A 13471-nucleotide genomic window follows, 5' to 3' on the forward strand; every position below is an offset into this window, starting at 1 on the left:
CAACGCCCCTAACACTATAGCCATGCTTTTATAGAAAGGTGGGTTGCATAAATTAATGCAACAATTATATTTTCACTAATTTAGTTTCTCCTTCCTACAGGTGTTAGAGACCTTATAGCACCTATCAGTACCTTCAGGGGGCTTACAAGAAAGCAGGATGGAGAATGACTTTTTAAAAGGACCTGGAGTGACAGGACAAGGGGGAATGGTGTCAAACTGAAAAAGGGTAGATTCAGATTGGATAAAAGGAAGAAATTGTGCCCTGTGAGGGTGATGAGACCCTGGCACAGGCTGCCCAGAGAAGCTGAGGCTGCCCCATCCCTGGAAGTGCCCAAGGCCAGGCTGGATGGGGCTCTGAACAACCTGGGATAGTGCAAGGTGCTCCTGCTCATGGCAGGAGGTTGGAATGAGATGGGCTTTAAGGTCCCTTCCAATCCAAATCATTCTGTGTTGCAGCTCATCCAAATTTGCATGCTACCACCATGCCAGCAGTTCCAAAATTAGGCTATGGAGCACTATAAAGAAGAGAGAGCTAATGAGTGACTGGAAGAAAGACTGCAACAGGAGCTAAGCAGCAGCAGAGAGGAGGAGAAGAGTTACTAAAAAGTTTTGGGGCAGGGAGGGAGAAAGAGAAGAGGGAATCCCCAAAAAGAGGAGGATCTGAGTTAGAGGAAATGAAAGGTTTGATGCTGTGGAGAAGAGGGAGCAGAGGCAACTGGAGATAAAGGGATGTGTTATGCAAGAAACAAACAGAGGTTACAATAAGGGACAGAGCCAAAACTGTCCACAACTAATGGAAAACACTCCCCTACAGAAGCTGGGATGTAACTCAAGAGAAAGAACCTTGGTTCTCTCAGCAGCAGAAAACAGCTGTACATTTGTTAGTGTTCCATCCCCCTCTGACATCTGCTCCACATGTGCTGCCACTACTGATGGCAAATCATTAGTGCTGGGAGCTCAATCAGCTTCCACCCTGCATCAAAGTGCCCAAATCATCAACACAGAAACCTATCAACTTTTTCTTTCTTTGCCTTTTGAAGTTAGAAATGAACCACACAGAGCTGCAAGAAAAGAACTCTAATGTACTGAAGTTATAAAATCAAGCCCTCAAACACTAGACAGTGAAGAAATTATGGGGTTTTCTTAAAGCTCTGTTGAGATCTTAGTTGTAGGCATTTGGGTGTATTCAATTATCCTACCCCAAATCTTTCCCAGTGACCTTGATCTCATCTAGAAACCTGGATATGCTCAACTTTAGAAACACATCAGGGTAGTCCAGAGACAGAAATATCGTCCAAAGAATCCCCACCTGATATTTTGTGCAACCTGGAAACTGTGAGTCACTTGCAGGCAGTGTGGGGGTGAAATCACAGTTATGCAGCCTGAAAGCCACACTGGATGCTACCCTCAGCTCTGCTTTAAAGTTATTCAGTCACACCAGCAACTGAAATTTATTACTGTTTGTTAGTTTCTAAGTATGCATCCTCACTTTCAGCCAGTGTGCTGAACACTCACAGCTGGAACTGGAACCAACTGCTGATGTTTCCTGAATATATAATGGAAAAAAGTCTTGAGCTCTCTGGGAAAGTAGAACTTCACTCTCCTGAGGTTTTAAAAGCTTTATTTTTTGCAACAGTAGCATATACATAAACACTGCAAATAAAATGCTACAGTTAAGTATGTCAGTGGAAGCCCTGACAATCATAGAATGGTTTGGGTTGAAAGGAACCTTAAAGATCATTGAAAATAGATACAAGCAGCCATGAAACAATTTCCCTTGCTCTAAATCAGGCAAGTCATACTCTATCTCAGAACCAGTGTGAATCCAAGCCCTTTAAAGTCAAAAGAGACTGGATCAGGCTCTGCTCTGGCGCAGCTATGAGTACTTTTTTAGCAGTCAAGAAGTAAAAACTACAAGTTGTTAGCACACTGTTATTTTTTTCCAATAAGCAAAACAGCAGAATTATCCAAATCTACAAGGTCAAGTTGAAAAAATCATACAGTTTTAAGCAAAAGCAAAACAAAAGGCTGACAAAATATTTGGGGGTACTCCTTAAAATGGTATCTTATCTTGAAAAGAAAATAAACAATTCATCAGCTCAAGTAGCTTTGGACCTCACAAGTTTCTTTCCCATTTACAGTGAGAGCAGGGCTGGAGCAAAGAGTTTGTCACAGAGCAAGGGATCAGTGTTCAATGTGCAGAACAAAGCAAGCAACTCTTGGACTACAGGAAAATTCAGCCCCTTCCCCCATATTTTCCACCCGCCTCTTGTGCTTTTGCAAATTTTGTAATTCATTCTCAAAATCTGCCATTCATGCTCCAATTTGAAATTCAGTCCCTGTGTCCACAAACCCTCTGGGAAGTCCCATGGTAAAAGTGCCCAAGGAGGTAGAACAGCACCAGTTGGTCAAGAAAGAGAAATGATCCCCCAGTTACTGACCTCGGAACTTCTTTGGAGGATTGGCAAGGTCACCGGCCTCTGGCTGGACCACACACCGGTCATCCACCAACCTAGAAAAACAAAAGTTATCACACTCACTAAAACATGCCATCAATGTTTATAAATGCACAGACACGCCTGCCACACCACAGATCCAAAAGCTTCCACATTTCTCCAGTGTAACAGAAAAAATACCTTAGAAACTCTGTTATTCAGTTACTAAGCATAACCAAGAAAACCTACATTTTCCTTCCAGACAGGGATTTCTTCTACAGCACTAAATTACGGTCTGTGTTTCAGATCCCACTTCATTTAAATCCAGTTAAAATCCCTTTTTGTCACACCAAATACATTGATGTTCCATGTAAAATTTATGTTTTCCTTCATCTGAGCCATTAACCCTCAACCAGAAACAGTTTTTTTCTCTGCAGCTGTCAGATTTTCTTCTTCACCATTTCCCATTTTTCTCCTTTGAGGAGGCATGTGGAATTAAGGTTCAGCTCTTCAGATCAAAACTCCCAAGACCACATTTTCCTGTGCTAAAATGAATAAGCATTTCTTTAGTTCACAGCAGAAAATCTAGATGATAAATCTAATATATTTCTTGTAATATTTTAGAAGTTAAATAAACAATAAAATTTTAAAAATGAATTGTTAAACTTATCTCAGAACTTCCTAGACATAAATTCAGCTTCCTTTCAGGAAGCATCCTGTAAATAATTTGCCCATTTCAAACAATTATTCAGGAAAATCATGTTTAAGGACACACTACTGCCCTGCCACTTCACAGCAACATTCTTAGCAGCATTTTTGTTGGAAATTGAAATAAAAAGCACAAATTGGCTTCAGCCAAGTTACACAATAGATGCATTCAGCTTTGACTCAAGTTGGTAAAAGCTTTGCCTCCAGCCACAAGCACAGCGAGGCCAATCCCCCAGCACACCCATGAGAGGTTTTCTACCTCTAGCAAGATGACAAAGTCTCCACTGTAGCTGCAGCTCCCAGAAGCAAAAATGACAAAGAATTTTGGAAGTCAGCAGTTCCAATCTCATAACAGACTTAGATGCAAACATGTGGTGTCAGTGAGGAAGGGGAATTGAAGAAACAGCTTCAGGACCGAGCAGGGGGCCTTGGGGAGTTGTGTTCTTCACAGTCTAGGTTAGGCCAGGCTTAACAAAAACAGAGTGAGGTTTGGAAAGCAGGACTCAGGAAGAGTCTTGCCAGCATCCTGCATTCTGTCCATGTTCTAATGGGCCAAATCTTCCTAAAAACAGCACCTAAAACCTGGAGTCACTGAGAGCTGACTGGAAAGGATTACCTGAAACAGGAGCTTTGCCAAAGGGTTTTTATGCCAAGGAGTACTTCTCACTCTCAACAAAATCCCTGGAAGGTTTTTAAGGAGGAACCCATAAGATTTGACCTTCAGCACTGTCAGGATGCAGGCATATTGAAAAGTCAACCATAACTCACAAGGAATCTCCTGTGTTCCTGGGTGACAACTTGTACACTCTCATGACAACCACAATTGTGGGTGAAATGCAAAACTTTCACCATGGCATGTCACTGTAGCAAAAGCCAGATATAAAACAAGGCGTTGGTGCCGAGCAAAACAAATGAGATCCTGCACACTCTCTGAGCCAGCCAGCTGCAGTGCTCAAACACACTGGCCTTGCAGAGAACAGACATCCAACAATTAATGCCAATCACTTGCTGTTCACCATTCTCTAAAGGCACAAAGATAAGGACCATAAATGAGTTTGGCAGCATTCAGGAACCAAAGACATCAGAGAAGACAAAGGATAAAGGAGCTGGTGCCACTCCCATCTTATGGACACAAAATCAGAGCACAGAAAAGTTGATTGACATGTGCCAGGGCAGTGGTATGACAGAGCAGGAACATCACCTCCTAAACCCTTGCTCAGCACCCCAGCTTCTCACATCTTTGTTTCTTATAACACAGAACAAAAATCTGAGGACAGTATTGCTTTGTTTATTTAGCAGTTACTAAATTAACAATTTAATCCCCAGCATTGCCCCATAATGCCATCCATCCTGTATTCCAGCTGCATGACCTTCAGGGAGGCTAACAGCTCCTTGGTTACTCTGGAGGTGCTTGTTACAGTACCGTAGGGAGAGCTGAGCTGCACATTCCACATGATGCAAGACTTCAGCCCGCTCCGTGGAGGGGAACACAAGAGGCTCTTCAAACACAGACCACTTCCTCTGACACACAATTTAAAATATTCAAATCCCACTTTTATAGCGAGCCAAAAGCAGCTGCTGGTTTGTTACTGACACCTGTGAGGTGGCTGCGTTAAACAAGCAGCAACTCAAAACCTTTGCAACCTGCTAACAAATCCATTTGAGATGAGTGAAACCAAACAACAGGCTTGGCTGCAAAAGGTCCTGGGCACATGCAGGGACTGTCAGACCACATCACAGCAGGTTTTAAGATCACCTGCTTGTAGGTTTGAATAGGAGGCCAAAGTGCACCAGACCAGGCTTTTCAGATAAAGGTAGAATTTATTGTATTGTATTTATTGTATTATACCATAAAATGTGCAAGCTATATAAACACTGATCCAAATTATGGTGCAAATATTCAAGCCACTTAACCATGGTACTATCAGAGAAGCTTTAACAAATTTCAAGGGGTTTAATTCCTCAGCTGGACTACAGACAATACTGCTTTGTGCTCTCTGCTATCATTCAGCACCTGACACATACAACACAACTGCATTTCAGTTTTCCATACACTGGCAGCACATAAATGACAAAGGAGATCCCTACACATGTATGAAATGATCTCTAGCTAAGCTAGTTCTCCCCTGAACACAATAAATACCTGGGGTTTGCACAATCCCTCCAAGTAACTGCTGTAATTAAGCTGTACAGTTCCTTGGTAGTGCCTAAGATAAATCATCAGGAAAGTCAAAACAGTAATTACAGCCCTGGACTTTACGCATGGCCCGTTGTATTCAGTAATTGCAGAATTAGGGGCTGAAAGCAACAATGCTCATGGGATTGCTTGTCACAGATGCCTAGGCATTCTCCCACTGAAGCGAGTGGAAGTTTTTCCACTCACTGCAGGGCAAGCAAGGGCAGTTCCTCATCATTGTGCCACAGGCAGCCAACCTCACAGACCAGCAGGTGTTTAAGCCATTAAGGCCTCACATGTACAGAAGTGTACACAGCTACAGTGTACAAAGGCTCATTAAACAAGAATTGGAGCTACCTGAAGCAATGCCTAGGAGATAAGGTGTGCCTCTCCACAGAGGCAGGGGGGAAGGTAAAGGCAGTTTCAACTCTCCACTATCATCACAGAATCACCCAGGATGAATCAGGGTGAAAGCAGCCACAGTGGGGCAGCTGGTGCCACCTCCCTGCTCCAGCAGGGCCACCCCAGAGCCCAGGATTGTGCCCAGGCAGCTCTGGAAGATCTCCAGTGAGGACACTCCACACCCTCTCTGGACAATCTGTTCAGTGCTTGCTCACCGCACAGGAAAAAAGCTTTGCCTCGCATCAAGTGGTCAGAGCATGACCCTGTAGAGTTCTGCACCTCCTCTCCTCTCCTCCCCTCTTCTGGTGGAGTTGAAGCTGCTTCTTCTCTGCTGAAATGGGAGGAAGGACACAGAGGAGGAGCAGGACTGAGCAACAGAAGTATAACTGATAAGCAAAATATGTTGGCAGAAAAGTCTAATGGTGCCTGGGTTCATAGATAGGAATCATATATGCTCCATAACTCTTTGTGTCCTGCAAGCTCCCCCAATTACCTAACACAGGCTAAAGGTAAATACACAAAAGGTTTCTAGGAACTTGAAGATGTAGTGCAAGAGTCAAGGAATAGTTGTACAGCTGTAATCCTAGAAGGACTATTCCCAGTGATGAGTTATTTTAGATTTACTACTGAGATACAGTTAAATTCTCAAAGAACAAACACCAATGTAAGAAAACAATAGGAAAGGAATTATGGTGAGTTTCATGGATTTTAGGTCTCTTTCATAATATGATTTTAGATTGTCAAGGAAAACAGTCACACATTATTTATCTTAGCTTTATACCTTGAGTTTCAAAAGTACCATCCTGAAATGTATTTTGTCTCTTCCTACCAACAGAGATTTCCACCCAGTAATCATAGCCAATATTATTAAGTACAACAATACCTGAATAAACACATGAGCACAGACTCTCCCATAGGTGGAACTGCACGTATGTGCATAACTTGTTTAAAAATACAAGACCCAGCTGCTGATGTCTATTATACATTTGGTACTATTTATAAATCTATGGAGTATTTTACTCCTCAAAAAGCTGAATAAACTAAGCTAGAGGCAATGTCTTCAATGCAAGACACGTTGTTCAGCTTTTATTCTCTTAATGGTATCATAATTTCACTGCCTTTTTGAGCAGTACAAGGCCTGGACAGCAGCAGGAAGAGGGGCAAAGTTGGTAACAGGTATCAGCAAGAGAAGCCGGACATTTTAACTGCCAGTGGAACCCAGCAACATATTTGTTCACAAAGAATGCTGAGGTTCCATCCCAAAACCACATAACCTCAACAACCCCTTGTGAACAAAGGAGCAGCCCACAAAACCTCCCATGCTTTGTTCCTCAGATTTCCCTTCACACAACCTCCTCCACAAAAATGTTCCTCCAGAGCACCTGCCACCCAGGACACTTCTTTCCTCCCAAACCGCAGCACAAAGTCTCTCCTGTGCTCCACACATCCCAGCAACCACTCGGGAAGAGAGATGAGAGTCATACCACCAAGAAACCAACCAATAACGAACAATAGGTGATTACAATTTTGCTGCCCTGGAAATCAAACATCAAATATCCAAGTGCCAAAACAATCAGATCCACACAGTTCTTCTCCAAGTCCACCCACTTTTCATTTCATTAAGCCTCTTATCAGGCATCTAGGTCAGCCCACTTCTTGTGTGCTTCAAGTGGTCTCCTGCCAAAAATCTACAGTCATCCTACCTCACCCTTCCCAAAATGTGAGTTCATACTCCTTTCTGACTACCAGTCCTGCTTCAAATCATTTACAGCTCTATGACTAGCAACCCTGTATGAAATGTGTCTTTTTCCTGTCTCTTTCCAATGCCAAATTTTTCACCATCATCTTTTCACATTTTTTAGGTCCCCCCTCACATTAATCCCAGCTCAAGCAGAAAATGAAAAGGCTCTTCCTTGTACTTATAGAAGGGCTATTAAACCTCTGTACAACTTAGGAAGATTCCGTGCTAAAAAGCCCTTTTGTAAGAACTTCATACCAGTAAGGTACAACAGCACAGAGACAAGAAAGACTGGCTCCTGCCTGCCTCAAACCTTCAGAGCTTTATAGTTTCCTTCCTGAACAAATTTTAATTGCCACAAACACAAAGCATAGAACAGGTTGAAAGGAGCTGTTTAATAAATACCCTTATGCTGTCAAAGCAAAATTCTATCCATCTAAAACATTCCAAACTCCTGAAGGTGTCTAAAACAGCAGACAAATTTCACCATGAACAACCTTCAGCATGAAACCAAGGTGTGGATGCATTTTATCCGAGCTACACAGAGCAGGAACACTCAGCCATTCCCACCATCCCAAAAACGCTTCTGTGGATCACTTTGTATTAGCAAATGGTGTGGAGACACAAGGGCAGAAAGCACAATCCCAAGCACATAGTCGGAAACAAAAACACCACCATAGAAGCAGGGAGCTCCACATTTGTACTAGTAACTGCACCAATAATTATCCCTAAAGTTTTTCCTTTATCTAATAGTGCATTCATATATTCTTGTAACTGTACCTGCAGGCTTGTTAAGGGGGAGGGAGTAAAAGCAGAAGTTTTTCTGCTCAATTAAGTAATCCAGCTATAAATCCCAAATGTCATTTTGTTGTTCTATTGTATTGTGTTTTATCCAATCATGCTTTTAGACTGCAAAAGATTCTGTTCGGTAGAACTTGTTTATCCCTTTTTATAGCTATATTTACATTTAAAACATTGTGCAATTTCCATTAAATTATAAGAACAGAGCTAAAATAAATTATTACAAAGGAATAAAATGTTATTTGGAAGTTGCAGAGGAAAGGAGAAAGCATGGTTCTTGGATTTTAGTCTCAGTTTTGCAATTTTCTTGGCCTGTATAATAGGTAAGCCAGTAATGCACCAAAAAAATGGTACAGAGCTACACTTGGACATACTGATTTTTGCCAAGCAAATGAGCATTTGCACAGTATTTCAAGATGCTCACATCAATACAACATACATCAAGTCATTCTCAGTGGTGCCAAGCACACCTCTATTCTGCTGTCAAAAGGGGACTGGGAATTGGTCACAGTCACAAGGCTGAGAGAGCTCAAAAAGTGTTTGGACAATGTTCTCAGGCACAGGGTGTGATTCTTGAGGCTGTGTAAGGCCAGGAGTTGGACTCAATGATCCTTGTGGGTCCTTCCAGCTCAGGATATTCTGTGATTCCATGGGGAACTGGCAATGGGAGGAGGTGTGCCAGCCTATCCCACCCAGCTCCCTGCCCAGGCACACCCAGTCCTGCTGTACTTCTCTACAACACTGGTGCTCTGCTCCCAGGCAGGTTTTGGCTTCAGTCTGCCTCAGTGCCTTTGATAAACAAATTACATTCCCATAAACCCAAGGAAATTGTTGATTTCTTCCTTTGTTTCTTTTCTATTTTTTTTTAATATGAAAAGTAAGAGTCTATCATACAAGGATGTTACGACAGCCTAAAGGCATTTAATTGGAAAACCCTTCCACAGGCAAACCCTCTTTTGGGTGAAATTTGTATTAAAGCTAAAAAAACTGAAATTATAAAATGAGTATTAGGAAAGCTTTCTTAAGGCTTTCTTTAGTGGCTTGCAGAACACAGACCCAATAATAATACACATCACCTGGAGGACTGGACAATTTTTCCACTACTAACATTTTCCTTTTAGGTGAAATCTTGGCTGTCTTTGAATTGACAAAATTTCCACTGATGTCTCTGAGGCCAGGATTTCACCCCCATCATCCCAGCTTCCCAGAACTGCACTGAGGGATGAAGTTTAAAGAGGCAGCAGTGTCAGCACCTCACACAGAGGGTCACTCATCAAAGATTTAATTGCAATCTAACCTCTGCAGTATTTCCACTTAATCCAGCTAACTGCATATGGCATGCAAACACTGTAACAAGCCCAGGATTTGGCCCAAACTTAGATGCAAATCAAGATTACACACATGTCTTTAACTCTGCTTGTTCACTCCTTATAACCACCCATAACAGATCTGCAACTCAGCTGTCTCAATGTAAGAAAGCACAGATGAAGTAGAATTACCAGGTATATCAACCTAACACACATTAGAAACACTGACACTGGGACCACTATAAACTAAAAATGAGGGTGTCAGAAGCAACCCTGCATCTTTATGTGAATTTTTAGGCATGTAGCTAACTGGTCCCTATCAGACTGAGCAGTTTAAATTTCTGTGGTACACAGTGACTTCAGAAAAGAGATCCTAGTAACAGCATCACTGCTCCCAAAACCAAGCAGAACTCATTGCAGAGTTACCTATTCAGCCACAGACAACAAAGCTAAGCCAGCAGCATAGGGAAAATAATCCAAATCAAAAGAAATTCTGCATCTAGTTTACAACAGAAGAATTTGAGGGTTTTTTCTCACCTTTGCACATATTTGTGAATGGCCACTTGAAAGGATTGCTTTGAAGAACTATGTGCTAATAAATGGAGTCTGGCTGGATTGTTCACTGCTAACAGCACTTAATGAAAATGGAGAGATTTATCCAGAAAAACACTGTTGAGAAATGCCAATATCTGTCCAGTGATCAAAAAGTGACTTCATCCCCATAATGAAGGCAGTCATACCTACTCATCAAAATGGCAACACTTACTGTAGAAAGGAAGCATAAGCAAAGGAAGAAAATTAGGAAACTTCGCTGAAATGGCACAATGGAAAAATATCGTTGTTTAAGCAGACAAACCAGCCTCAGATGCTACTGTAAGGCCTATAATGAACCTCAGCATCTAGAATGACAACATATATGTGGGCAAACAAATGCATACAAAAATATATACATGAAAAAACTATCAATCCAGCAAACACAGGTTGGAATGTAAATCCTGGAAAACGATCCAAGTTCTTTCTCCATTTTGCAACACAAACAACAATAATCCAGCAGACCAACCCATGTCACACTATGTAAAAATGTGAGTGGAAAACATTGCTCAACAAAAGTGCTGACATTTTACACATTCTGCGGTGCTTATTTTACACAGGAGAGGCAAATTTTACATGCCTTATTTTTTGCTTAATTAAAAAAAAACTATTTTTCAGACAATACAGATGACAAAACCCTCCATGTTACAAACACTTTTATATGTCAGGGTACCAAACAAAGAAAGGGCTCACCTCATTTCAGAGGTGAACAATGGGGACAAGTCCCAGGCTAGTGTGAACACATATCATTCCACCGAAACTAGGCAGACAGCCCTTTTCTGCAGCAACTCAGTGCCTGACCCAGTGCTTTTTATACCCCTCCTTTAGTGCACTTTCCTTCAGCAGCCACAGAAACTGTCCAAGCACACTCATACAACACATCCTGAGTTCCCCCAGCCACAGCCCCTTTCCATGAGATGTGCCATATCCTGGCACTGGGTGCAAACCTGGGCTTTACACTGGGAACATGAACCTTTCCTGACCACCTCCTTGCTCTGTTACAGTGCTGCCTGGTTTTGCCCTCAGATAAAAGCAGACAGCTCTCAGGTTGAACAGCATAACCACCAACAAGCTTGTAGCCAGCACGCAATCCAGCTCCCAAAATCCTGCTGCTGGTCTCAGCCTTTACTTCTGCCCCTGGGGACAATGACTTTGGCTGGCAGGAATTCCCTGAACGAGGTCTGCTCACCCTTTGATGTGTCCAGCTCTCACCAGTGGCAATGAGAATTGTGCACAGGAAATACCTCCACATCAACATGTGCTCCAACTCTCTCAACAAAGGATTGTATGATTTTTATTTTCACTTTGCTATAATAAATGTTTACAAATTTTTGCAGCTTGCCCAGGTATTTTTGCATTTTCTTTGCTCTTTTTCTTCAGCAGCAACTTAAAAAAACCTTCCAAAAAAAAAAAAACAACTGAGAAATCACAGTGACTTTATTTACTTGTTTTAAAACTGAGAAGAGCCAGTTTCCTACGGGGAGAGATAATTTTGGGAGCTGTTCCAGATTGTCTCAGAACTGCTTTCCCAGTTGCTGGGAGCTGCTCTGGGAGCCCTTTGCCACACCTACCCGACCTGCACACACTCGCTTGAGGAGTCCCACGTACAGCACAGAGCAGAACCCTGGAGAGGAAATGCTTGGGAATGCTCTGGCCACAGTGGAAGGAGCTGGGAAGTAGGAGAGTCACAGAACAGCAGCCACAAGCAGGGTGGCAAAACAGTCACTTCTGTGCAAGGGGACAGGCGTGAGCCTGCTCTACTTGTGGGAACTTTTCATAACCATCATTTTAAAGCAGGAAAATGGCATCACAAGCAAGTTCACATCTCAAAACTTTTTCAGACCTTTCTCAAACCAACCACCAGGAAGGCTGGCATCTCCCAGCTGGAGGCTACACTCACAACAGCCAATCTCACATGCCCAAGGACTCTCCCAGGCTCTGAGACACAAAAAGCCCCGCATTTGCTCAGCAGAGCTCAGCATTCTAACCAGGGGGGCTGCGCACCCCAGGAGGAGTTTCCAGGACCCCTCCAGGCCCATTCCTGCACAGGGTCTGAGGACAGCATAAGTGGCAAAAATCACTCCAGAAAACACTTATACAGCAGTACAGGCTATTGCATCCAGCACCCAGAGCACACAAGAGCAAGTGTTTATTTATTAATACAGATTTTTTTTTTTGGTCCCCCTGTGCTCTCAGTAATGACTCTGCTGAGCACCAAGGAGCTCTCTCTGGCTGTGCTGTCACCTGTCAGTCAGATCACCTTCTAAGGTGTGTCTTAACAACAAGCTCTGTTACAAAAAAATGAGTTTGGCCTTCTACCTTCAGGCCCTCCAGTTCAGCAGCATTCTTTTCAGCTGAAGGAAATGCTTCCAGGTCTCCTCACACAACATATCCTGACACCTTAACAGAGGAAAAACACCTGCACATAATCACTTTCTGCTGGGAAAACTGGAGTCTTTTATCACTTACATATATTTACTGGGAATTAACTGGCAGAGAAACAAAGAAATCAGGTTTTATAGAAAAGCCTGCACTTGGTGATACGATAAGTGGAACAATGATATCCACTTCATTTTTCCTTTTTAAGTGCAATCCTGCTGTACACACATACACTTATCAGCACTCATGCTACAAATCCCACAGAATCCATGGGTTTTAAAGATGCAGACTGTGTCTGACCTGGGAAAAAGGAGCATGGTTCTTCCCTCTGGATCGGTATCAAACACAATCTGGGCACACACAATGCACTTTCTCCCTTCTGTGCCAAAGTATATACCTCAGAAAGCAAAGGCAAACCAGCTCCAGGGTTACATCTAACCGAGCCAAAGCCAAACCAGGGTTACACCTCTTCAAGCCAAAGCAATCAACTCTAGAAGAACTGTGATGCTATCACAAATTTTATTCCAAACCATGCGATCTTTGGTATCTTTTCTATTGGTCTCCTTCTTGATGCTGCATTGAGAGATATTAAAAATCCCTCTACTTTCACTGGAAAAGAATGTGTGTTCCTTGCTGTCACCAGTGCCCTGAAAAATGTGAAAAATGGCCTCCAGCTCTGAGAGCTCAAAAACCAGAAGACCAAGAGAACAGATGCACGCATGATTACTTTTTTTAAATCTCACCATTTTTCAAACCCCTCTCTTTTGTTTCTGGGGGATCTGACTCATAATTTTCAGAAGCAAACAGGAAGCACTGCAGACATCTCCAAGTGTTTCCTCTCTCCACCCTCCCACCCACCCCTCTTGTCTTTTACATAAATTCTGGAGACTTTGTTATTCCTTTTGCTATATTAGCAATGAAATAGCACTTCCCT

The 13471-nt window shown here is 42.5% G+C and overlaps 1 protein-coding gene across 1 annotated transcript in view; it reads right to left on the minus strand.

The window, feature by feature from the left end:
• Positions 1-13471, minus strand: part of ITPR2 (inositol 1,4,5-trisphosphate receptor type 2) — a 242890-nt gene that overhangs the window by 212378 nt on the left and 17041 nt on the right. Inside the window, exon 2 of the mRNA XM_031061432.1 lies at positions 2442-2512. Within this exon, the coding sequence (XP_030917292.1) occupies positions 2442-2512 (71 nt within the window). The remainder of the gene's footprint in view (positions 1-2441; positions 2513-13471) is intronic.

This window comes from Geospiza fortis, unplaced genomic scaffold, assembly GCF_000277835.1.
Source record: "Geospiza fortis unplaced genomic scaffold, GeoFor_1.0 scaffold8, whole genome shotgun sequence".
Taxonomy (NCBI): domain Eukaryota; kingdom Metazoa; phylum Chordata; class Aves; order Passeriformes; family Thraupidae; genus Geospiza; species Geospiza fortis.